At 39.8% G+C, this 27056-nt stretch overlaps 1 protein-coding gene across 4 annotated transcripts in view; it reads right to left on the bottom strand.

Moving 5' to 3' along the window:
* Positions 1-27056, bottom strand: part of OGFOD3 (2-oxoglutarate and iron dependent oxygenase domain containing 3) — a 103001-nt gene that overhangs the window by 52863 nt on the left and 23082 nt on the right. For all 4 annotated transcript variants that reach the window (XM_065562708.1, XM_065562707.1, XM_065562706.1 and 1 more), the window contains exons 5-7: positions 14060-14124; positions 13380-13436; positions 5039-5192 (exon numbers count right to left, since the gene is read on the bottom strand). In XM_065562708.1, the coding sequence (XP_065418780.1) occupies positions 5039-5192; positions 13380-13436; positions 14060-14124 (276 nt within the window). The remainder of the gene's footprint in view (positions 1-5038; positions 5193-13379; positions 13437-14059; positions 14125-27056) is intronic.

Here is a 27056-nt window from a genome sequence, read left to right as displayed (position 1 = left end):
CTCGGGTGGAAGGGTATGACCGACTGAAGAAAAACTGCCTAAGAGAAGATGACCATAAAAAGGATGACATTTATTTTACAAGGTGGGGAAAATTCAACAGTATTTCTCCGCCACACCTTAGTTAAGAACAAGTGTGAACATCATCAGTATCACTTGACATAATCCAGGTTCAGAAAAAAAGCAGAGGCTTTTTTGGAGTCATTTAGATTGTAAACAGGGTCATAATCCCTGAGGCAGAGGGAAAGATGAAATGCAGAGGATGTGAACTCTAGCTGACCTCTGTTCTGAAAAACAGCCTAAAAAATGGTCTCCAAAAATTGGTGAATTGGCCGAGACATTAATAGATTGTAGCAGCCCAAATTACCTTCATTAGTTTTAAGCAAAAGTCATGGTTAAATAGATATAGTATCTCCAAATAAAACATTGACCTGGGGTAGTGTATTCCTATTACATGTTCGCTTATTACACAGCTTCTCAAATGTTTTGTTGACAAAGTTTCACTATGCAGAGCAGCAGCATAAATACGTGATGTATTTTCTCATTCAAACCGCCTCCAGTTACCTCTTCAAAAACGGACAAAGCATGGTGCAATCCTCAACTAGTTACCATTTTTGAGTAATTCTCCTTCTTTCTGGCATTACACAGACACTTTTTTTTTCTGTTTATAATAGATTTGTAGTAACCTAAAGTTGCTATGGAATGCTGAAGATGCAACAGTTCTTTTGAGAATAGACTAACAAGGAGAGAGAGTGAAAACATATGATATCATTGTATTTCATGGAACTGGGATCTTTGCTATGATAGTGTCCCCTGTGACAGACTGGAGCATGTGATGGAACTGGCAGAAGCCACGTCAGCACTATTTGCATTCTAGATACAGTTCTTATTAGTATCAGTTTGGGTAATCTGCACTGCATAAATCCTCCCCATCTATGTTACTCTGTATTTACAGTACCCCTTTAACCAACAATATTCAGAAAGCTGGTGTGGATTATCATTGCTTTATCAATGGCTCTGCACTTGAGCTTGCATCACTGCCCTAATTTAAACTGAAGTTCAGTACAGCATAATGAGCACTTTGTTAATGAGAGAGCATCAGTTCGTAGAAGTTCAGCAAATCAAAGGTGACTACCACAGCTTTGACTGATGCTGTCAGAAACATCGACAAAACGTAAGAGCTAAGTATTTATTAATTATTATTTCATGCAACTTGGTCCTTTTAATATCAAGTATTTTTCCTGGTAATAAATATTTCTTGGTGACTTCTAATCAAGGATGTCCAAGTCATGCCCTTAGAAGCCAGCCTACTAATAACTTTTACCTATTGACAGTGAGGCACTAATAAGCTTTTAGATGGCTGTACATCTTAGATCTGGTGGTTCTTTGGTTTGGGTGGGCCATGATTCTGGAGCAATTCCAGTTTTTAAATCTCTGCTGAACTCCCAATTTATTTAGCTATATGGCTTTCGCACTAGTACTTTGAGTTCTGCTTATTTACCTAGTTCCCCTTGGATACAATGTATGTAACTAAACTCAAAACCAAGATTCACTCAGTTCAATCCACTGAAAACTTCACAAAGGACATAAGCTATGATTGCAGAGATAAAAGACCCCTGCTATGTTTACAAAAATCACTCAATAAACTGTCCATCATTACCAAAATCAGATCATGAAAAAGTCAAGTCTCCTCCACAGAACATGCAATAAAATAAACCTTGCACATCACTAATGCATAGGCGTGGGAAGTAGGAGTGCAGGGGTTGCTGCAGCACCCCCAGGTTTTGCGCCCAACATCCTGGCCACCAGCCCCACACCCCTGCTGTCCTGGGTCCCGGCCACTGGGGGCTCTGCCGCCAGCCCCGGGTCCCACTCAGCCGCCAGCCCCAGGTCCTGCTCGGCCACCGGCCCTGCACCCGGGGGCTCCGCTGCTGATCCCAGGGTCCCAGCCGCCAGCCCCAGGATCCTGGCCACTTGGACCAGGGTGCCAGCTGCCGGCTCCACACCCCAGGCTCCGCACCTAGCTGTGGCCCCAGCCTCCACTGCCTTACCCGTGTCCGCGTTCCCCCCGCATGCAGACAGGGGTAAGAGGTGTAGCTCAGCACCCTCACCCCAAAAACTGTTCCAGTGCCACTGCACTGATGTCTAAGTATTTAAATTATCTGTACATATTGATAAGTGTTTTAAGAGACTGAGTGTTCATCACACCTCTGAAACCAGGGTTGACCTTCAACCAACTTCTTGGGGTGTCAAATCAACAGCCGAGGACAAGGAGAGGCTTTTGCTCAGCCAGTCTGCACAGGGGGTGCCAAAATCATTTTCCATCCTAGGACCTGAAACAGTGATTACGAGAGATGTCTGAAAGTTTTCCGAAAAAGAGTTTTCCATCAGGAAAATGCTACTTTGACAAAACTGAAATGTTCTACAGGAATGTGTTGATTCCATTAAACTTTCAAAAGAGACCAGGCAGGCAGGCCAGCTAACCAACCCTGCTTGGTTTCCTGCCAGCCCAGACTCCCCAGGGCTCCTTCACAAGCTGCCAAGATGTCAGGAGTCCCTGGGCTGCAGGGTCTTCAGCAGCCCATCTAGTGAGCTCTCCCAGAGCTGGGACTCCCCAGCAGTTTGTTTGGCAAGCTGACACTTAGCTGGAGAGGCTGGACCAGAAATTTTCAAAAAATCCCTTTTCAGTTCTTGTGAAACAGATTGTTTTGAAAATGTCCATCCCACAGAAAATGTTACATATCTGACTTTTCATTCGGATCCAGAATGAAAATTTTTCAGAAATGAAAAACGTTCTGTGGGATGAAAATTCTGGTTCCTGCACAGCACTAACGTTTACCATCATACAATATATCCCAAGTACACTGACTGACTCAGAAAAGACTGCTTGCATCAAAACTCTTACCTGGAGCTTTGTGGATGTTAGAAGCAGAAAGAATTCTGTTTGTCACTCAACACCCTCATATTGGGCTTTCCAAGACAGACCATAGATAGATGGAACACCATCTCTCTGCTTCTCTCACACCCTCAAAATAAAGCTGGTTTTGGCTCAAAGAAGTTTTTTCTTTTCCAGTTTATGTGCATGAGTGCTACAAGGTTGTAGTTTAAACACTACTTGGGAGGTGGGTGAGTGATTAATCAGTCCATCTATTAAAGCACTTGTCAAAATCCACCCCTAATTTTAAAAAACAGATCTCAGCGATGAGCAGATGACAAACTTTTCTCCTTTGTTTAACATTCAGGAGTGTTATTGACTATCTTAGATGGGGTAGTCCCTCTGCAGAAAAATAACAATCAGACATTTTTATTTTTCATATTGTGCAAATCAGAAACATGTTTGATAGGACTGCTCAGTCATCGGAATCCCTGACTGCGTTTTGCTCAAAGAACATATGACTGTTTTCTCTTGATGCCAGAATAGTAACAAACACGATCAGAAATACAAAGGGAGACGGGAGTACCATATGTATTTATACAGATATGCTTTTGTCCTTACAAAACTTTAGACTGACAAGCATTGTACATTACAAAATGTTTTTATTCGCCTGCATATCACAAAGTTATAAATCACCAAAAGAGAAGAAAAAGTGTAATATACACAGCCATCTACTAACTAAAGCAACCTCAGTCTACCCACCATAATTAGCCAACAGCAAAGGATATTAAACCCTAACAGATATATCACATATAATGAGATTACTGCTACTAAGTATGGGTGAAGTGTACCACCACAAGGGTATCCTGAATACACACTAATATTTATAGGCACAGGATTGGGATATGGGAACATCATGGCAGATGCTATTAAGTATGTGTCACAATTAAGAGTTACATCATCTTTTATCTGACACCAAGACCCCAAACCTTTTGATCTGCTAGGATTGGAGGAACAAAGCTCACATTAGAATCAGTATTATATGGCAAGGTATTTTTTGAGACATAACACTGCCTTTGTGTTTAAGTTATTTTAAAATATATATATATATATATATACACACACATATATACACACATATCCCTCCTTTCAACTGGTGTTGATACAGTAAAAGCTGTGCTATCCGGCACTTTGTCAACAAGTAAGCTCTATTAACTGTCACTTCTGATATCTCCCAATACAAATCTTCAATCTAATAACCGGAACTAGTATACTGCACAGGACATTCTGTGCAATTGCACATTCTGCATTCTACTTTTATGCAAAAGAGGCAGAATACAAGTAAGCAAGCTGATATCAGGGATTTATTCAAAAAAGCAGCTTCTGGGGTGTGTTATAGGGTCATTACAGATTCAGCCCAATCTCCTACACCTTCGACATCTACAATGACAACTGATGTTGATAATGATGAGCCTGAGGCACTGCAAGATCCTGAAGTGCCTTCTGAATCATCAAAGAACCATTAAATTATGTTCAGTATAGTTTTAGTGTTAAGTGTATTTTTAGTGATCTGGGTGTACGCCATGTGCTGCCCATAGTGATATGAAGTGTCATAAGAACCTACTGTATAGAAAACCTACAGTATAGAAGCTTTACCTGTATACACCTAAGTGCTTCAAGAAATGAACCACTCTGCAATGCAGTACTACTACTGGTGAGTACCTGTCTACTATTTTATACTTTATTCATTTTATTGTATTCTAATTCTTGAAAATTGGTATTCCATTGGTAAGTATAACTCTTAGTTAACCGGAATTTTTGATTAACCGGCACCCCTCATTTCTCCAACATGCCGGATAACAAAGCTTTTGCTGTATTTACAGAGTATCTCATGGTTGAAAAATTCTAGCAGAAAATACCAAAGATTTTAAAGGAAAACTACACTTTTGAAAAAATGAGTGATCCTGTCCTGTGCTCCCAGCATGACAAAGGCAAGCTGGCGTATTCTTCATCCATGTTCCTTTCACTGAAACAACTTTTATATCACCAGCCTACAAACATCTCCCAACTGCAATTGTTATCGTCTGGTACACTTGGGTACTCTGTCTCCAAAGTGATTTAATCCCAAAAGGAAACACATTCTGGCTCTCTGAACCTGCCACTTACCTTGTCAATGTGCGGGTGCCAGTACTCATCATGCGTTGTCTTGGCCTCTGTGCTGTTTATTCTTGAGAAGAAGGTTGGCTTGGTCAGATACATGGAAGAAGAGCTGATACCAAATGCCTGAGCTATTGTTTGCTGAATTCTCCGCCTTACATCACTGCAAAGAAGAACATGACACAGCACCTTAGACACAAGATATGACACAGCACTATGGCACAGGTCCCAATTTAAACCAGAGTGACATTATCGTTCTACTGCTTCTTTCACTATCTGCTCCTATGGTTTATTGATTGTCCACTGTCACTGCTCTTCCCAGCCTAAATTTCTTCAGATTTACCTCTGTAAATATATTTCAGGGAGTTTGGATTTTTTTCTCCCTTTGTCTTAACAAACCTGGATCAGAGCTATAAGAATCCACCATCTCTAATCGCTTTCCTTTCTTCTTATTCTCAGAAGCTAAAAAGCAATATTTTTTGTTTTCTTTCTTTTTATGTATAAAGTTTGGCATTTTGCTTACAGGCTTCTAAGAGGGCATAACAAATAGAAGAATGAAAAAAAATTAAAAGCTAGTTATATGCAGCTGCTCTTTCCGTCTCCACATCCCTCCTCCCAACCTATTTCTTTCTCGTCTCTCCAACAATGAGCCATACTCCCAAGCCAACCCAATAAAACCAAAAAATTAATAAAATCGCAAGAGAGGGAGACAGACAGACAGAAACAAGACTCTAGATTTTAAGTTCCTTGGGGAAAATTCTGTGGCCCCAATCTTTTTGTAAAATGCCACATACACCTATAGGCTTAATAAATAATACAAAATTAAAAATTGAAACAGAAAATATTTGACAGATATCCCTTTAATCTGCAGCAGGCGATCAGGTAAGAAATCTGTATTTTCAAAAACTTGTATCTTGAGAGAGACATTTCTAAGACAAGCATAACAAAGGAAACTAAGTGTTGAGATGGGAAGACCAAGTTTTAATCTTAACATTGTTTTGTTTTCTTTCAGTTTTAAACAAATATTTTAAACTCTTCAATTATTCTCCTTGTTCTTGCTTTTCAAGTGCAGATTAAAAAAAAAAAAGGCACATTGAAAAAAGGTTTCATTTGAAGTAAACACACTTGTAAAGCTTCCCAGTGGACCTGCATCACAATTTTTGTAGCTTATACTCATTATTAAAAGTTTCTCCAATATTAAGTACTAGACTTCAGAGAGATTTCAAGAAATGCTCTCAAATACTTTTCTAGGGGTTTTAAATAGAGATCGTCACAAGAGTAGCAAGGCTGAAAGTCAGAGCTACCAGCTTTGAGTCAGGTTTGTGGGGCAAGGGCTTATCACAGGACTGCCAACCCCATGCATTCAAAACTCCTGAATCAGCCCTCTTATCCTGCCAAATTGTGAGATTTTACAAAATAATACATTTGGGGTACTTTTTATTCGCCTTCTGATTTTGGAGCCTTTAGGAGTCACACTTTCCAGATTCTTTCCACAACCATAAGGGTCAGATTTTTTTTTTTTTTTTAATAAAAGGTGAGATTCTCATGTAATCTCACATGACTCCAGGAACTAGGGCTTCAAGAAAAACATTAAGTACTGTGAGAGTTGACAAGACTGAGGTCAGAGAAATGGAAAATCAAAGAGATATACAGTATTGGGTCTTTGAATACATCTTCCTGTCTTGGAGGAATGTTTCTAACACCACTGCATATTGCTCACACATCACACTTTATGGTCCCAATTCAGCAAAGCACTTAAGCACATGCTCACCATGAAGTATGAATAAGCTGAATAGGGATGTGTAAGTACTTTGTTGAACTGAGGCCCAACAGGCCATGTTGTCCCTCTGTTCTCGTGACCAAGCAGAGATTCAGTAGGAGCCCAATCCTACAAGGAACTGAACATTGTCAACGTGCATTTTGCTTCACCATGAATTGAGAGCGCTAATGCTTTGTAGGAACCATCACTAGAATGATTAACAACAAGGGGAGGGGTAGCAGCCACAAAGGCAAAGAAAAAACAATCTATCCCCTGGGTTTGATGCTGGTGGGCCCGACCCAGCTGACAGCTACAAAGGTTACTATAAAAGTTTATTTCCTTTTCCTAAGCTTAATTTCCTGCTGAGTAAAAAAAACCAGCACCTCCTTCAAGAAACAGAAATCTGCTTCCTGTTTATCAAAACCATCCCAAATTTTCTAGCTCATCTTGAACAAGTCTTCTTCCTCTTCCCTCCCAAAGATAACAAATAGGGCCAAATTCTGGAGTTCAAGTTAATGCAGAATTAGCATCACTAGTTTCATGTCTTTGTGAGCCATCGTCTGGCTATAGTAGCTTGTGTTATTCTGAAAAAAATTTAAAGCAATCAACTCATTCTTTTTTAAAAAAATCAGGACCATCTGCAGTGACTATTTTCATTGAATATGTGAAGATAGTCTTTACGCAGATTTATTAAATGTGCATGAAACACTAACCGCCCCATTGAGTGGACATCAGGTCCAAGGATTCATGGGCTTAGATTTCTCCAAGAAACACAAAAAACTGGCCCAACAGAAGATGATCTGTGTTTTAATAATTGTCTAGCAATTATCCTCAAACCTGGAAAATTTAGTTTAAAATGCTTAAGGGATATAATCTGCTAAACAGATCTCAGAAGGAGTGTTCTAATAAAAAGCTTTAGATGAAGAAAAGTAAATGTGGTCAGAAAAGGAAAGCAGCTCTTTTTTTTTTTTTTTAAATCTGCCGAGAGTTATAAACAGAGCATCTAGCAGCTAATTTCCCATAATATGGATAGAAAAATGAAATTTAACTAAGTAAATTAACTAAATTACCAGAATTACATTAACTGATTTCACAGTTGTTCTGTTGCTTATTAACACCGAGAGTTACATAGAAGTATCAGTTAATAAACAAGCCTATTAAAGCTCCTTGTACAGGAAATCAATGTATTTCTACCTAAAAGGAAGTCCCACTCATGCTCTGCATCAAGATGAACCACATGTAGCAGCTTAATTTGCCATTTATTTTGTTTATATTATTGCTTCACACATCTGACTTCAAAGAGATATAGTGGTGTGTCAGAGACTGGGTCTATAACACCACCTCATTTCCCCACCACCACACACATACACGAGACCAGCATTACAGGTAAAGGACACTCATCATTTAAGTTACAGGCATAGCAGAATGAGCAGAAGGGTTAAATTTATTATAATAAAAGTTGAAAAATATGGGGGGCTGCAAAGTCATGAACAAAATAGTAAATAAGTCTCACAGTGGGAACAGGACACAATCTCCCAGTCTATTCTAGCCTCCCTCTCAGATTCAGCTGTATGGACAGTGGGAAGTACAAGTTATTTTTTAAGGTCTGATCCAACACCCATTGAAGTTAACAAGGATCTTTCCATTGACTTTGCTGAGCTTTGGATCAAGCCTTTAAAACCACAAGCAAACATGACAATGAACAAGTACTTCTCAAAACAGTTCAGTGCGAACACAGGGCCCCATCCAGCAGTCCTTACTCATGTGAGAATCCTTCTAACTGATACAGGATGACCCCCACCCCGAGCAAGGGTGGTAGGGATGGGCCCTAAATGGAAAGGAAATATTAGAGAATGAAGAAACTTCTAAATACACTCATATACACACACCATGAAAAAAATTTAAAGCACTATCCCCAAAGTTCAGAGCTAAGGCTGAACTGTAGGTCACATATTAGGGACTAAGCCTCGCTCACCTGGACTTCAGTAGAAGCTCTTCACAGAGAGGGTCTTTGGTTATGCATATGCTGCAGCAGCAGCACACAGGTTACATACAACAGTGGATTATGCACTGTTTCAAGAATCCTAAAATACCTGGCAGTGGTGCTGGAACTAGGGGTGCTGCCGCACCCCCTGACTTGAAGTAGTAATAACAAACACCAAATACATGATCTCCATCATCAGCAAGCCCACAATAAAAATTGTTCGAGCACCCCAATACCTGGATATTGTATGGCGACACACAGAGTGACAGCCCAACTCTGTAACTTTGCACTCCCTAGTGTTGTTTTTAAACAGTGTGTGTTGCCAGAGCAATAAAATTGCATTAACAATCTTCATCTGATATATTTTCTTTCACAATAACGTAGTCCAATATATTTTAGATTACTGAGAGCTACTGAATAAAAGGAACTATATATACACAGTACATACACCCAGAGAAACAATTATATAATACAAAACAGCAAGTAACCCAGTTACAGAGCAGCAGCAGGAGAAAATTAAAAGGTAGGCGAAGGGGAACAAAAGATGTATTTCCTTGTGGTAAGTAAAATGAGATGGAGAGCTGATAAGGCAGAGAGATTCTGGAAACATATTTCAAAGAGCAAGTCCCTATGTCTCCTTCTGCCCATGTGTACTTTGAGGGGGTCTGAGAATGTACTTTGCAAGTTATGATATGTGCTAGATGAGGACAAAAGCATCCCTAAACCTACAAACAGGAAATTCAGAGATAAGTGAGAGCACAAACGTTAATTTTAAACTTAGTTTGTGTTTAATATGTACTTCCCATAAACATGGGACCAGTCCAAAAATCTGTAAAGATGTGAATCCTTATAACATTTAATTAATAGGTCAGGATTTCTAAGCTTGTCAAGCTGTTGCAATCCAGAATAAGTTATGCTACATATTGGGAAATCTAAGAAGCCTACTTTGTGCTCCCAGAAAAAAAAAAAGGCAACAGGCTGCATGTTTATTTTATATGATTTGAATGCCCTGCATCATTATATTAAAGTGAAGTAAATATGATGGAGATCTCACTTTGTACGTAATACTGGAGGACAAAAGAATCCATCTATGGGGCTGATATCCTAGGACAGGACATCTATGCAGAGCAGGCAGCATGTTTTGCTGAGTGCTTTAAACAGCCCCAGGTCTCCCCTCCTCCCCTACATATACACTACATTCGGGAAGCCTCCATCATCTATCCACAGCAGGTTGGTGAAGATGCAGTTACAGGACAGCAACATTCTGATCTTCTTCCCACAAAAACAATCTTCTAGTCACTCTCTCACTTTGTGATAGTAAATTAACTTTTTGTGTGCTGGAATCAATTGTCTACCCAAGTGCCATGAATCTGAGATATCCCCTTTTACAGATGGAGATGTTCTCTACAGTCCTACAAATGCCACTTCTCTGGATATACATTACGCAAACAAAGGAAATTAAAGTAATTTATCCAGAAGCTAGCACATCACTTTAATCAATCTACTTTATACGCTGGTTTTAAAATCATTCTGCTTAGCCTAAAATCTTTCCATTACAATCAACTTCCCAGGCCTCAAACTTGGCCTTCAAACTTTGCAACATGTATCAAACCCATACTAAAATCTTTTGCTCCTGTTCCCCTTGCTGCCATTCCAGGTAGTTTCTATTCATGTTATCTATAAAATCCTTTGAGACTCTAGAGAGCCTTTTCTATCTACAACCATACTATATTGCAGCTCTATTTAAAAAACTCTTGTCCATGCAAACAAATCCTTGAATTTTCCAAAATGAAAATCATTGTATCTTGCCCCTACTTCATCATTGCAATTGCTCAGGATGTATTCCCACTTTGATCGGACACAATGGAAATAGCTTTGCTAGCACAGATGAGCATGAAACCAAGTCAATAGTAGAAAGAAAAGTATAAAGCTCCCCATAAATTCTGTTAACAGCAACTCTGTGTACTTTCACATAACGAGTCATGGATGATGCTGAAATACATATGACAAATTTAGGGATGAACAGGACAAATTTAGGGAAGAAAAGCGTTGTGGCACAGTTACAGGAAAGGGGGTAGTGAAATCTACTCTGTACTAAATTAGAGGAACAATGGGGCATAATACTTTGTTGGAAGAGAAATGGGAAAAACCAACAGCGAGGCTAGAATCTAAGAAAAAAAGACTTCAAATTAACCCCCTTCGTAAGTTTGGAGCCTACAGCACTGGCATCATGGAGAAGTATGTACAGAAGGCCTCTTCCCATCGAACTGAATGCTGGAAGAGGGAAATAAAAATAGTTGACATGAAGATTTTTCATCTCTTTGCTGTTTGGACTCTCACAAGGGCTGGAGCTAAGACATGACAATGGGCAAGATAATAAATACTCTTTGGCTTTCACTCAATTCTTTGCACATCTACACTCTGACAAGTTTTTAAAACACACAAGCCTTGATGGTGTAATTTTCTTCTAATGCCACAGACAGGGAGCAGCTTTTAAACCAAGGATGCATATTCCAAGGTCTCCATTCTGGATAAAGATACAGACAAAGGGTCAAACAAGAAGAATTACTATCTTGGGAGCTAGAGGATAAAGCATGAGGGCACAGAAATTATAATTCATTCTGAAGCAGCAGCTATTTTAACACAGCTAATTTAGAAATCAGCCTTCTGGCTCAGAATGTCTGCTCTTCTTTGTTATTGTTGTCATCAGTAACACTCAGATGTGCATTTTATTTAGTTAGTGCTCTCCAGAGTGTATTTTTAAACAGACCTGGACAGGTAAATGGAAGTAATAAAGATAAATGCTCCTCAAGATGGCATACAACAATCCATTAAAGATTTATGCTACTGGAGTCATGGTTAAAGAGGAACAAAAGCATTTAATAATTTTTGTTTGTGACTTGTCTCTGGCAGGTTGAAACATTCTCTATACCGACTAAGGAGTCCATAATCACTAGCCACTGCTTTAATCCCCAAGTGGGAGGGGCAGAAATGTGAAGTACTTATACAATTCTTATAAATTCCGGTTTGTTTGGAATAGGGAAATACATAAAAGAAACCACATAAATTAATCAGGTTATTTCTACAGGCTGGGAAGGAAAAAGAGAGAATTATGGTTATTTCTAAATTCTACTAATATGGTGACAGGGGTTGGGGGGTATATACATAGATAGGATTAGATAAAATCTAAAATAGTTTTCATGTATAAAAACATGTATAGCTCATCTATAAGATGATGGTATCTAGAAAGGCCAAGTTAGACAAAGATTAGCCATTTAAAGTGGTCAAGTTAAACCAGACAAAACTACCAGAGTAATACAACTCCAATCCAACTCCAACAGACAATTCATTCACAAGGCAAAACAAACTTTGATCAGCATCCATAGGAACTTAATGACAGAGCTGCACAAATAATTGATTTTTTTCCCAGACAGTGAAATATATATATATATATTAAAGTTTGTCTTGAGTCAAACACAATGTTTTGTTCAATCCAAAATAAAACATTTCACTTCCATTTCAAGTATTTTTTTAGGTGAATTTTTTTTTTTAAAATAAAACAATGAATTTTTTTAAACAAAGTCATTGCGAATTCAAAAACTGAAAATGTTTCATTTCAAAAATGTCAAAACTAAATCTTTTTGGGCAATTTTTCATTTTTTCGACGTAACAATTTGGTGAACCCACAACAAATTTGCAAAGTGCTACAGTCGATCCAAATCTGCATTTTTCTGCAAAAAAGTTTCACCTGAAAAAAAAAAAATTAATCCAGCTCTACTTAACAATAATACTTTAGCCACTAGAGGGAGCTCACATTCTTCCATATACTGAGAGTTACAAGGTAAAATTAAATAAATTTGGCATACAAAATTTTCAAAACAAGTCTGCTCTGCAGTTCATGTCAAGATCTACAGTTACACAAAATTCCATGAAAATCAGAATTTATTTACTATGTCCATTCAGCAAAGAAGTAATAAGGCGTGTTCCTAAATGTTGGCTATACATGTCTTCAGAGACAGGAAACTTATTAAAACATGCTGTGCACGTCATGTCAGTGAGTCAATCTGTATAAAAGATTAAACACCACCACCACAAGCCAGGTTCCATTACAGCAATATTCCATATTCTGGCCTTGTAAAAAAGAGTTACTTTTCTAGCCAGACAACCAGAACACTCATGAGCCTTTTCCCCTTTAACTATTTTAATGTCTTGACCTACCCTCTCATCATCATTATTTGAAGCTCTGTCCCAAACAATACAACAGGACAGGACTCCCTTCAGTTTTTATTACAATATATATCCTAAAACACTCACGAAACAGGGCCTAGAGCTAAAATGCATTAGACCTCCATCAATGTGCCTTAGTGCTCTCTCTCCAGCCTCTGGATTCAGGTAGAGCACCTTCCTTTCTGGTTGCATTAGTAGATCAGATGGATGGGCCTATCTGGGACAGGAGTTTTTCAGTGTTAGCATGGGAGAGGGAGAGGTAGGAAATCTTGTGGGATTGAGAACATTCTGTTAACATGGCATCTCAAAGGGGCAACTCAGGAAAAAAAAAAAAAGAAGTTATATTTTTGGTTCATTCTCCAATTACTGAATGACTTTACCGGTATAACTGGAAATCCTCTTCTGTAAAGACTTCTTGAATTTTATCCCCAAAGTATCTACAAAAACAAGAGAGAGTCTAAGAAGAGGGATTATGAACCCGATTGTTTGACATTACCAATCTGCATTTTCTCACCTCCCATCTATGCTTCATCCTTTTCCACAAATAATCAATAAATTAAACTTGATACAAAAGCCCCACAAACCTTCCCACTGTTTGAATTTGATGATTAAAGAGATGCACAGCTCCCAAAGTGTTGTTCTAAGATGTTACTAAAATAAAAAGGGACCCAAACTCAATAAATATTGATAGGATTTACGAGGCAAAGAAAATATCCCTTAAAATAAGAATGTGGATTTCCCACTTTTAAAAGGTTGGTGCAAAACCCTGTGTTTCTTCTACTATTGATATAGCTATGGACTTTGAACTGCACAAAAGTCATTTGTTATCCAGTATTACACAAAGGTAAATCTTACAACTGAAATTACTAATAGCTTCCTAAGAGCCCAGTTCAATAACAATTATGTCAGATTTAGTGCCACACAAGCTTTTACAGGGTCCAAGAAACTACTGACAATCTATCAAATCCCTAATACATGAGTCCTTATGCACTGTTAGAAGGTAAAACACCCAAGCTGTAGGAGGCTAAAAGAGAGAGAGTAAATCATTGTCCCACTTTACCTGTACAGATTAACAAAATGCTTCCCCACTGAAAGAGCTCCAGAATGCAAATCCAAGATTGAAGCCTGGGAAAGGAGACAGAAGTAAAAGAGTGGAAAAAAAACAAACTGATAAGCATGGAAAAGCTTATGCCATTATTTTAAATCATCTTTCTAACAAACTACCCTAATTGAATGTTGTTTCCCTCACTCTTCAAATACAATTATTTGTTCCCCAACAGTCATATATACAATGTTAACAGCCAGTGATGAGCTGCCAAAATCTTAACAACCAGTCCCCTAGAAAAAGTTCTGATTTAAGGGATGAGCCACAGTACGTATTTTTTGTACCTTTCTCCATAAGTGGCGGCAATGCATTGAGAGTCATACTTAATAATAATTAAAAAAAAAACATTTTTACATGTTTATTACAATAGAAATAAAGTATTGCTTTATTACACAAATTTAAAATACACTTGAAAAGAAGAAAATATAAAGAAGAGATGTATGAGTAAGCAAACGATAATATTTAAGAATGAAATGTCTATTCTTGTATTTTAAAATATTACATGTGAACTACTTAAGTTATTAAAAATGAAAAGTGTAATATATTCATGTTGAAGTATACAGTGCAACAACAAAACATTTTAAAGAATATTTAAGTACATTATTTATTACTAATTAGGTAGTAATTTCCAAATGGCTTCTTGATCTTCTCCATAATCTTTGATGTTGGATACACGAACTCTGGTATCTAATGCGGATCGATGACTTTTCATCCATGATTTAACATATGGTATTGGGTTCCAAGAACTTAGGGGTTTTCCCAACAAATCGATGGTTATAAAGCTTGAGATATGTTTAATTGTTAAATTCACCCTTTTACCACTACAAATAATATTCATCAACAAAAAAGCTCTTTCTGCTTCTGCAGAACTAATTGCAATTGTGTTCATAATTTGCTTTGCTTTCCTTATTGTTTCTGGATCAGGAAGATTTTTTGATTGAATGTTATTCTCTACACAGTCACGAAAATCATTTAAACTGACTACAAATTTTATGAATTTATTTAATTCATGCACTTTTTCTTCTCCTGATTTCCAAGGTAACTTGACTTCTTCAATATTCCATGAAGTGGGATCCATAACATTGAATAATTCAACTATTTTAGGTGTATTACGAGAATGACCTAAATTATCTTCTTTATATTTAATGTGATTTTTGTTTAATAATCTTGCCTTCATTTTTTCAATATACACTCTATTACTTTGTCTCGTGGCAGTGATTTAAACCTTACATTATCTTCAAACTCTATGCACTTGAAAGCATCACTTTGTATCATTTCACTAATTTTATTTTCGTGTATACCAAAACTATCTTTTAATTGTAGGAAGAAAATCAATCATTCGTTTGATTAGCTTATCTGCCTTTGTTAAACTCAATTGTCTCGCTTGCAGTGCATTTGATAATAATGCAAGTTCATCCAAAATGTCAATCATTAATGCCAAGTCTTTTAAAAATTCTTTGTTTTTCAATCTTTTTTCCATGCCAGAAAATGTCTTATTTTTGGAAAAGTAAATATAAAGAGCTGGATAAGCTCTCCAGACCGCTTTGACAGCTGTAAGGCTACAAGAAGCCCATCGTGGACCAAAAACACGGCCTATTTTGATGATTTCAATATATAGTTCTTCAGAAACTTGTTTAACTTCAAACTGACTTTTATTTGACTGATGAAAAATTGCATAAATCTTGTCCAAAAAAATCTTGAAATGGCTTATTTCATTGATATAATTTACAGCATCATCTAAAGCCAGTTGTAGCCAATGATTCAAACAATGCCAAATTATAATGTTTGGAAAATCTTGACTCAATCTTGTAGCAACTCCAGATTTCTGTTCAAGCCTGGTGCTCGCGCCATAAGAACAAAATCCGATTAATTTTTCTTTAAATATTCTGTGTCAAATCCTGTATCAGTTAACGTATTTCTCAAAGCATTATAAATATATTCTGCTTTTGTTGATTCTAATTCCACTAAATCGAGAAAAATTGTTGGTGAAGAATCTTGTAATTCATATTTTATAAGAATTACAAGCACAGTTTTACTTGAAATTGTAGAAGCTTCATCAATAATATAAATCTTTGAATTGTTTTCGATGATTTTACTAAAAATTTGTTTTCTTATTAATTCAGCAATATGTTCTACGATTCTGATGGCCGAAAATCGAGAATGTAGGCAGTTCCCTAAATCAGTTTCATTTTTAATTTGTAGCTCTACTTCATCCTCTGACATTGGTCAGTTTCTTTTTACTAAGCTGTAAACCATGTTTAAATTTTTGCTGGTTATTGCAATATTTTTTTCAGTAAGTTTATCAATCACTGTAGTGAGAGGTTCTTTTTTAGATTCATTTAAAATATTTATAACTCTCAAATGAGAGCTTGATTCGAAATGTTCCTTCATTTTTTTTCCTTAATGAAGCTTGCTGATCTTTTTTATCAGTTCCAGGTGCTTTAACAGTACACTTTTGCCATTCCAAAGAAGTGTGTAAAGATTTTCCTCCAAGGACCCCCAAATGTGACATCTTTGCACAGTGGGAACAGCCAAGTTTTTTGCCTTCAATTATCAAGCCATTATATTTCTTTAAAAAATATTGTGCCTGCTCGGAAGTCCAACAATCGGGTACTAAATTTTCACAATCATGTAAATCCTCTTCCAGTGTGGACACATTTTCAGATGATTCAACATTTAAGATATTTTCATTACCAAAATTATTGTCATCAGCGTTTTCAGTATTTAAATAATTATTTTCACTACTAGAACTACTGAGTAATGATTTTGTCATTTTATTGGAAAACCAATCATTAATGCTTTTCTGGCGTTTCACTATGAAGGGTAAATAATATTGAACAGAAAACTTTAATCTTCGAATAACAGTCCAGTTAGTATTACACACCAAAATATCACACGCAATTTCCTAGAAACAAACAGACCGACTATGACTGGTCGTGTTGAAATGTATTGAAAACAGTTGAGCAAGTGCACAGAACGAGGCAAGTGGGACTTCGATTAATTAACACAAGAAACAAGATGTTGTCTCTCTCTCTCTCTCTCTCTCTCTCTCACAACAGGATGAACTTTGGCAGTGATGACATTTGACTCACATGCGCATATCAACATAACGAATGAGGCAAGGGCAACCCTGTTAATAAAATAATAAACTAGACCGGGGTGGGCAAACTTTTTGGCCCGAGGGCCACATCATCGGGGTTGCAAAATTGTATCGGGGGCTGGCCGGGTAGGGAAGGCTGTGCCTCCCAAAACAGCCTGTCCCCCACATCTGACCCCCACCTGTCCCCCTCAGAACTCCCAACCCATCAACCCCACCCCCGCTCCTTGTCCCCTGACCACCCCTTCCTGAGACCCCCTTATACACATAACTAAACTTAGAATGACAAAAGAATGACACATACCAGGGCATCAAGGAAATCACGCACACAAAAAACCGCTTTGCATTTTCATAGAGAAGCTGTTTTCAGCAGGGGATCTCAGAGCTCTTTATATTTACTCTGGATGAAATTCTGTGCTGTCTCTCTAAGAGAGACAGCACAGAATTTGCTGCCCATAGGGAAAGAGGGGACTAAGTTGGCTTTTAGCCTTCTTTGCATGCTTCCAATCCTGGGCTGTCCTCCGGGCAACTTAGGTAGGTCTACACTAGGGTGGGGATCGATTTAAGATACGCAAATTCAGCTACGTGAATAGCGTAGCTAAATTCGTCGGATCCGATCCGACTTACCCCGCTGTGAGGACGGCGGCAAATCGACCGCCGCGGCTCCCCCGTTGACGGCGCTTACTCCTACCTGGGCTGGTGGAGTACGCGCGTCAATTCGGGGATCGTTGCGTCCCGACGAGACACGATAATTCGATCCACGAGAGATCGATTTCTACCTGCCGATCCAGGCGGGTAGTGAAGAAAAGCCCTTAGACAGGCCTGGGGGCCTGTCTAGGTTATGGTTTCAGAGTAGCAGCCATGTTAGTCTGTATCCGTAAAAAGAACAGGAGTACTTGTGGCACCTTAGAGACTAACATATTTATTTGAGCATAAGCTTTCGTGGGCTATAGCCCACTTCATTGGATGTCTAGGTTATGACAGCCTTCCTGAGCTGTCCCATGAGCCATAGTCCTGCCCCAAATGACTGCAGCGCTCCCACTACACTAGGGCTTGCAAGGGGATCCTTGGAGCGCAAACTTATGGCTACCTTATATAGTGCCTGGACCAAGGGAATCATCAACCCCCTCCCCCCGGCTCCTTGTCCCCTGACCACCCCCTCCTGAGACCGCCCCCACCCTAACTGCCCCCCAGGATCCCAACCCCTACCCAACTTGCCCTGCTCCCTGTCTCCTGACCCCATCCATCACCACCCTGACAGACCCCCTGAACTCACACCTACCCAACCCCCCCGTTGCCCATCCCCTGACTGCCCCCCCCCAGAACCTCCACCCCCTCCAACCACTCCCTACCCCTTATCCAACACCTCATCCCAGCCCCAGCCCGGCCCCCTTACCATGCTGCTCAGGGCAGCGTGTAAGGATGCCGCGGCCCGCTGGAGCTCACAGCCCCATCCCCTTACCATGCCGCTCAAAGCGGCAGGAGCTGCAGAGCTGCCCAGAGCGCTGGCGGTGCGGCACACTGGGGCTCTGCGAGGGGGGGGGGGGGGGAACGGGGGAGGGGCCAATGGAGCCTCCCCAGCTGGGAGCTCAGGCGGGCCGGACAGGACAGTCCCACGGGCCGGATGTGGCCCGTGGACCAGAGTTTGCCCACCTGCCCCTTTCACAACCGGTTCTACATCGGCTTCTAAATTTAACAACTGGTTCTTGCGAACCAGTGCGAACCGGCTCCAGCTCACCACTGTTAACAGCTATTCTCTTGCAGGTCTTTCTAAGGCTCCTATCAATTTTGGTATCTAAATGAAAGAGAGGGCACTGGATTGGGACTCTAGAGATTCAAATTCAAACCTGGTCTTGGCACAGACTTCTTGCACGATCTTGGGTAAGTCAGTTTCTCTATGCCTCAAACCCTCATTTGAAAAACAGAGATACCTCCTCTTACTCACAGTGGCATTGAGAATATGAATTCATTAATGTTTGTGAGGCACTCAGATATCAGTGATATGAGCCATAAGTACCTAGACAAAGAAGCATTGGTATCTATCCTCTCCATACCTTTTTTTCAGTTAAACCTTTTCTTTTCCCTCCCCCGAAAACAACAGCAAATTTTATTTCCCAGAAGCATCTTCTGCGCCTTACTCACATTGATAATATTGTAAAATTAAAAAGAGAGACTGTTTAAGACAGCAGTTCTTGATGTGAAGCCAAAAAGCTAAATCCTACTAGAGCCAATGGTAACTATTGCATTTCTAACATTTTAGTTATTAAAAATAAAGACCTAGAAGGTAACTACAATTTTTCTCCCCAATCCTGAAAATTCAATCTATTTCCTCAGTCTGCGTCAAGCCATCAGAAACTCAAAACAGATGATGCAGTCTCATCAACTGTTGCCATTCCACTAGTATCTCAGGAAAATGTTAAACAGCAGCTTCTAAAGTTAGACATTTTTAAATCAGCAGGTCCAGATAACTTGCATCCAAGAGTTTTAAAAGAGGTAGCTGAGGCGCTCACCGGACCATTAATGTTGATTTTCAAGAAGTCTTGGAACACTGGGAAAGTTCGAGAAGACTGAAAGAAAGCCAATGTTGTGTCAATATTTTAAAAGGGTAAATGGGATGACCCAGATAATTACAGGCCTGTCAGTCTGACATGCATCCCAGACAAGGTAATGGGGCGCCTGACATGGTACTCGATTAATAAAGAATTAAAAAAGAGTAACATAATTAATGCCATTCAACATGGGTTTATAGAAAATAGTATCAAGTTAGTTTGACAGGATCTATTTTTTTGTTTGAGACTACAAGTTTGGTTGATAAATATTAATGATGATGTCATTTATTGAGACTTCTGAAGGGTACCTGCCTTGGAACCACATGACATTTTGATTAAAAAATAGAATGATGTAAAATTAACATGGCACACATTAAATGGATTAAAAGCTGACTAACTCATAAGTCTCAAAATGTAATTATAAGCAAGGAATTGCCATTTAATGGCCCTTGTTTCTAGTGGGGTCCTGGCAGGGATCGGTTCTTGGCCCTACACTATTTAGTATTTTTATCAATGACCTGGAAGAAAACAAATTCATCACTGATAATGGTTGCAGATGACATAAAAATTGGGGGAGTGGTAAATACTGAAGAGGACAAGTCACTGATGCAGCGTGATCTAGGTCGCTTGGTAAAACAGGCGCAAGTAAACAATGTGCGTTTTAATATGACTAAATATAAATGTACACGTCTAAGAACGAAGAATGTAGGACACACTTACTAGATGGGGGACTCTATCCTGGGAAGCAGTGACTGAAAAAGATTTGCAAGTCATGGTGGATAATCAGCTGAACATAAGTTACCAGTGTGATGCTGTGGCCAAGAGGGCTAATGTAATCATAGGATTCATAAACCAGGAAATCTCGAGTAGCAGTAGAGAGGTTATTTTACCTCTATATTTGATACTGGTGTAACCAGTACTGGAATAATGTGTCCAGTTCTGGTGCCCACAATTCAAGAAGGATATTAATAAATTGGAGAGGGTTCAGCAAAGAGCCACAAGAATGATTAAAGGATTAAAAAACATGCCTCATAATACTAGGCTCAAAGAGCTTGATCTATTTAAGCGTAAAGAGAAGTTTAAAGGATGACTTGAACAGTCTATATGTATATGGGAAATAAAATATTTGATAATGGACTCTTCAGTCTAGCAGAGAAAGATATTACACTATCCAATGGCTGGGAGCTAAAGCTAGACAAAAATCGAACCGGAAATAAGATTTAAATTTTTTAACAGTGAGGATAATTAATCATTGGAACAACTTATCAAGGATCATTGTGGATTCTCCATTGGCAATTTTAAAATCAAGATTTACTTTTAAATCAGAATACATTTAGCTGAACCTGATTTAAAAACTGACTCAACTAATGTAATTTTCAGTGTAGGCAGGGGTCCAACTGGCAAGAGATAGTTAAATGAGAGGATATCCTTTGATGTGTACATGGAATCCTGCCCTTCTCAAAGAGATACATACATGGTCTCTTTGCTGTTTGACAGGACCTGTGACCACTCAAGTTGTTTGGATAGGTCACAGGCAATGACGGTTTTCGGGGGAGGGATAGCTCAGTGGTTTGAGCATTGGCCTGCTAAACCCAGGGTTGTGAGTTCAATCCTTGAAGGGTCCACTTGGGGAACTGGGGTAAAAATCTGTCTGGGGATTGGTCCTGCTTTGAGCAGGGGGTTGGACTAGATGATCTCCTGAGATCCCTTCCAACCCTAATATTCTATGCTTCTATGGTCATACCACTAGGTGATCTGTCCATACACAATGCAAACTCCATCTTTCCAGCAGGATGTGTTCTAGTGCTCTGATGGCCCTTCTTCATTAGGCAAGAGTCCACATTTTTATCATTACACGTGATTTGAAGTAAAAAGATGCCATAGCTAGATGACTGGGCTATCTAGTGGCAGCACAGGATATGGATACACAAGACTGCTGACCAGTCTAAGCTAACAATGCAGCTGCAGGCTCACCTCCAGCCTCACGGCAAGGTTTTGCATCACTCACTCACAATTCCTCCGGGACCATGCTTGGCAAGGACATTGCTAGTAGCCATATGCAGCCTCTTAGCCAGAAAGCGTTGCTGCAACCAAGAGTCTTTGAATGCTCGGGGTTAAAATAGGGGAATCCCAATGGATTCTGCTTCAGCCCCCACAATGAGGAAATATCCCTCTTCCCCCATCCATCCATGTGTTTTCGTCAGTCTCTTAAAGTGCATACATTATCAAGCTATTAAAATGGACACGGCATGGAGTGCACAGACCCCTCCACCCTTGTAGACCCCCAAAAGCATTTAAAGGACTAATGTAGACAAGTCATCCTACATCAAAAGTCAGCCAAGGAGAGCTCCTGCAATAAGCTTTACTCAAACCTCAGTGTAATAGTCTTATTGAAGACCTCAACTTCTGTGCAACAATCTAAGTTACAGCCAGAACTGTGGAGTTGCTACAGAAGCTCTGTAATAGTTGTAAGCTTTTTTATAGACAAGACCAGGAAATTCTATAACCAGGAATAGCAGGACACGTAGTTGAATAAGTAGGTTTAATTTAAAAAACTCCTTTGCTTCCCAACTTCAATTTACCTTGAGCAGTCATTCAAAATATCAATTTTCCTCTTGCTTCCTGAAGCAGCATGGGCTTGCAGCAATGCAGGGGATCCAAAACCATCAGTCCCGCTAATGAAAAGGCAGCGGATGGGCTCCCAAAAAAATGAAAGATATCCATAGCTGGGAATATAATGGCTGCAATATGAAGCCTGGAAAGGCAGATGGAGGAGACTGAAAAGAAGCAGGGAAGGGAATGAATAGCCCTCAGCACTGCCTTAGAGAGGGAAAAGAGACTGAATGCCAGAGGTGTATAAGGGCTCAATTATACATATACACAGGGCTTCTTTTTGTTCAATTGCTGTCCTGAAAAGAAGCTGAATCACAGCTATTTTCGCATAAAGCCATCTGAGAACATTAGGTGCTTATTGGCCTTTCAGTACCATTTTCTACACTTGGGAAGTTAGCTTGGAGGAAGACTATGGCAACACTACACCCAAACAAATCTCAGCGCTCTGATCCAGATACGCCACACCTCACTTCAGCTCAACACGCCCAGCATGAAAGCCTTGATAAAGCTTGTACAGAGATGGCAGAACGACTGCTAACACTTTCGACCCACCTTTTAAGAGTGATTGTAATAGAACAATTTCCCTTATGCCATTGCACAGAATTCCTGCTAGAAAGATTCTGGACTTCCCTTAAAAGAATGAAGCACAAATTTAGACGTCATCACATCCCCAAGCCTTGTTAGTGGTTTCTTTCTCTATCATCCTCCTATTTGGGAGACAACATTGAACTGGGATTTGCAGGTGCTCAGCAACACTGATGACAAAAGGAACTCACTCCTCCCTTTAAAGCAGTGACAAAAGGGACATCTGACCCTTGCTTTGAACACTGTCTGCAAACAGATGTCAACAAATAAATATTTGTCCTCTGCCTGAGCAACTCAGCTTTCTCCCCACACAGCTTTTTTCCCCCTTTGATAAATGGTTATTTAAAAGTGGTTATCTGCAGGGCCGGCTCCAGCATTTCTGCCGCCCCAACCAAAAAAAAAAGGCCGCGATCGGCGGTGGCAGTTCAGCGGCAGGTCCTTCGCTCCTAGAGGGAGTGAGGGACCTGCCGCCCCCGAATTGCCACAGATGCCGCCCCTCTCCCTTGGTCACCCCAAGCACCTGCTTGTTAAGCTGGTGCCTGGAGCCGGCCCTGGTTATCTGAAGGGAAGCTGCATGGGCACAAGCTGCCCAAGAGGAAAAATAAAACAAAACAGACTCCAATTTTAGGTGAAGAGGTTGGTATTGCTCAGGACCTGCCTGATTTTCCGTATCTCCTCCACATCAACACTCCTATGTTTGTGTGTGAAAGTAATGTCAGTTCTACAATCGCCAACTCTTTCTGAGCAGAACCAGACACGACCAGACCCAACTGTATGTAGTCATGCTCAGTTCTCAAAACAAATTCCATATTTCAACCTCCACCTCAATTTGAATCTTGAAAGAAGAGGTGCAAGAGATGAAGTGTCCATCCACTGTGCTGCCTAGGTCTTTTGCAGATTAGGTTCATCAGGTTCAATGCACACGAAGTCTAACTCATGTGGAAGTTCCCAGTCAGATTCCAGAGATCACAGGTTACTATAGTTAAACCAATATTTTGCCATGGTATCTGATGCACATTTGCATTGGATACAGATTTAATGCTTCTGGCTGATTAGATATTATAATTATAATTATACATGGGGGTGGTAATCTTACCAATTTAGCTGATTCTTGTGTTGGTTTAAATACTGGAGCATGGAATGGGCACTGCTAATGGGTATGTTTTAAAAACCAAAAGATAATTAAATACAATAAATCTGTAGTTTAGAACCCTGTCAACATTGTCCTTCTGCTTGGCTGGGTTATAAGATCTGCTGCAGAGCTATGGGTTAGCTGCCTCTCTTATCCTAGCTTCTGCCTAAAGTTTAAAATTGGAAACATGTGATGCCTCAACATCCAAAACGTTTCTAAATACTCAGATACTCAAGCAACAGGCACTTCAAAAATGCATGGAACAATGACAATTGAAGAAAAAGCCCACATGGATATCCCCATCTTAACATCGTGTCACATGCAATTTCCATTAGCTTTTAACTGGGAAAAAGAAAGAGTCTTCATGTCATGACAATCTTGCTTTGTTCCTTTAATCCTGCTACAATTCTGCAAGCTTTATAAGATGACTCATATCCTAACTGCTACGGCTGGGCTTTAATTCCTGCCAAAGGAAAGAAATAAGGTTCAAACGGTTCCTTGGAGGAATCTTAGAAACTGTACTAACAGCACTTTGTTGTGTGAGACCTTTGGTCAGGGACTCAAGTTAGCAGAAAGGCCAAGACGGTCCACGAAAGGTGTAGGCAGGCAGGTATCAAGGAGAACCAATTTTAGCGCTTACAAAGAATTTAGAAAAAATGAGGAGTCCTTGTGGCACCTTAGAGACTAACAAATTTATTTGGGCATAAGCTTTCGTGGGCTAAAACCCACCTCATCAGATGCATGAAGTGAAAAGCACAAGGACTCCTTGTTGTTTTTGCTGATACAGACTAGCACGGCTACCACTCTGAAACCTGTCACCATGCAAGGCAGAGACTTTAGAAGCACCTCACAGGTGATCAGTTCAGCTTTCAGAGCTAGAAAAAGGGCTGGTGGAGTCTGCTTGAGCAGATGAGCCAGGGAAACAACAGTGAGCCAGCAGTGAAAGAATCCAGACAATTCCCTCTAATCGACAAGGGGAAGGAATAGTCCAGGCAACAGCAGGAAATAACTGGAAGGGACATCAAGCGAAGTGGAAGATGCACATTGCCAAAAGAGATGTGGCAGCTACTTACAAAGGGGTAGTAAGATGCTAAATATACGGGAAGAACCAATTTGTGACCTGCAGGCAATGTAAGGGACAAGAAATGGGGGAAAGAAGTATTATAGGGTGCAGAGGACCTGCCCCATCCCTGGGAAATAAAGAACTAACAGCAACTCAGGGGCTATACAGATACTCCAGGACCATGAACCAGGAACAGGATGGGAGACACTGCATGTGAGAAACCTGTTATTCACCCAGGCAAGAAACCCCGAGCTGGGGGATGTGTGTGCACTTGTTACCTCTTTCTGTGACCAAGAGATACAGTTTTCCCTGCAAAAAGGGGATCTGAACAGCTGACCCTGTGGGTTTTGTACTAAAGAAGAAGTAACAGAGAGGCGACTATGGGAGGAGGAAAAGAGACTGCTCTCTGGTGTCTCTGCACAAATGCCAATAGCACCAGTAATCAACGGGATGAGTTTAATTTACGTTGGAGAGAAGTCATGAGAACAGTAATTACAGAGCCATGAAAGAATGAATCACAACTGGAACATTAAACAGAAGTAGGAACACAGTGTAAGGGAGGCATAGAAAAGCAAAGGTCACTGTCTTTGTAGAGAAGCAACTAAAAACTAAAAGAAGACAAGTGGCAATCATGCCAACAAGAATGACAATAAAATAAAAGAATGATGAGCATAGCTATTTGAGAATCAGTCTGTAGAGAGATTAATCATGGGTCAGAAGCAGCACATAAGTGGGTGAGGTTCTCTGGTCTGTGTCGTGCAGGAGGTCAGGCAAAATGATCGTAATTGTCCCTGCCAGCCTTAAAATCTATGAATATTTATCCAGGAATCATTACTGAGGGAGACAGAAGAAAAAGCTTAGCACCATAACTTGGTGACTTCAGCAATTCAGAAGTTTGCTGGGAATTTCCTAACATGTGAGGGTGGAAAAATCAAGGAGAAAATAGTGTCTTACACTTAAAATTCCTCAACAGAGGGGGAAAGGATAACAGGGAGGAGAAACTGACAGGCCAGAGAACACCAATTCTTTGAGTTTAGTACATTATGTCATGATATCGTGTCCAGCCAAAAAAATACCCTGAATCTCAGTGACTCCTAAACTAAAAGGCATGGCAGGCAATATCCGGTGTGTCTAGCTGTGAAAAAACAATGTACAGAAAGTTAAGAGAACTGGAATAGAGTCTACATCTTAATATGAAGCAACTCAAATCAGGAGGACAATTGCAAACTGTGGAGAGATCGGTTTGGCTAAAAAGAGGTCTAAAAAAATTAAAAGGGAGGAAAAGGGTTTATATGAAAGATTTGAAAGTTAACAACAATCCAAAGAAAAATATGTGCAACTGGACAGAGAGTCATCCAACACACCTTATAAGCCCTAAGAAAATTTAAGAAGCAGGCTAATTCAAATCCAGTCCAACTTGCGTGCAGTTTTTTTGGTAGGCAGAAAGAACAGCTAGATGAAATAAAATGTAAAGCAGTCTCTAAACCATCAGGAAAAGAGGGGAGGATGAAAGGCTCTAATGAGATAAGACACTTTTGTCTGGACATCACCAACATCAGACACAACACATCATAATCTGGCCTAACAGCTGAGAGCTTTTTGGCTAATGGTGTGGGAAATGCAAGCACAAGCATTAAGTGAGATGGAGCAAAAAAAGACAGGGCACAGTAGAGGAAAAAATGCATAAAAGAAAGTGAGAGTTAAAGAACTTGTGTCCAAAGGCCTCCCCTCTACTGACATGAAAGAGGATGGAGTAAAGCTTCAGCAAGCATCATGAAGGCAGATGACCCAAAATCTCAGTCCACTGGAAAAAAAAATAAGTCTGTGGTAAAAATAAATAAGACTGCATTTCAGTGGAGCTCTCTGGGTTAAGGGACCAGTGCGAGGATCATATGTCCTAGGATCAGGCCCGC

This window comes from Chrysemys picta, chromosome 12 (assembly GCF_011386835.1).
Source record: "Chrysemys picta bellii isolate R12L10 chromosome 12, ASM1138683v2, whole genome shotgun sequence".
Lineage (NCBI taxonomy): Eukaryota > Metazoa > Chordata > Testudines > Emydidae > Chrysemys > Chrysemys picta.
Note: the sequence above shows the minus strand (reverse complement) of the source record. Positions and strands in the feature narration are given on the sequence as shown.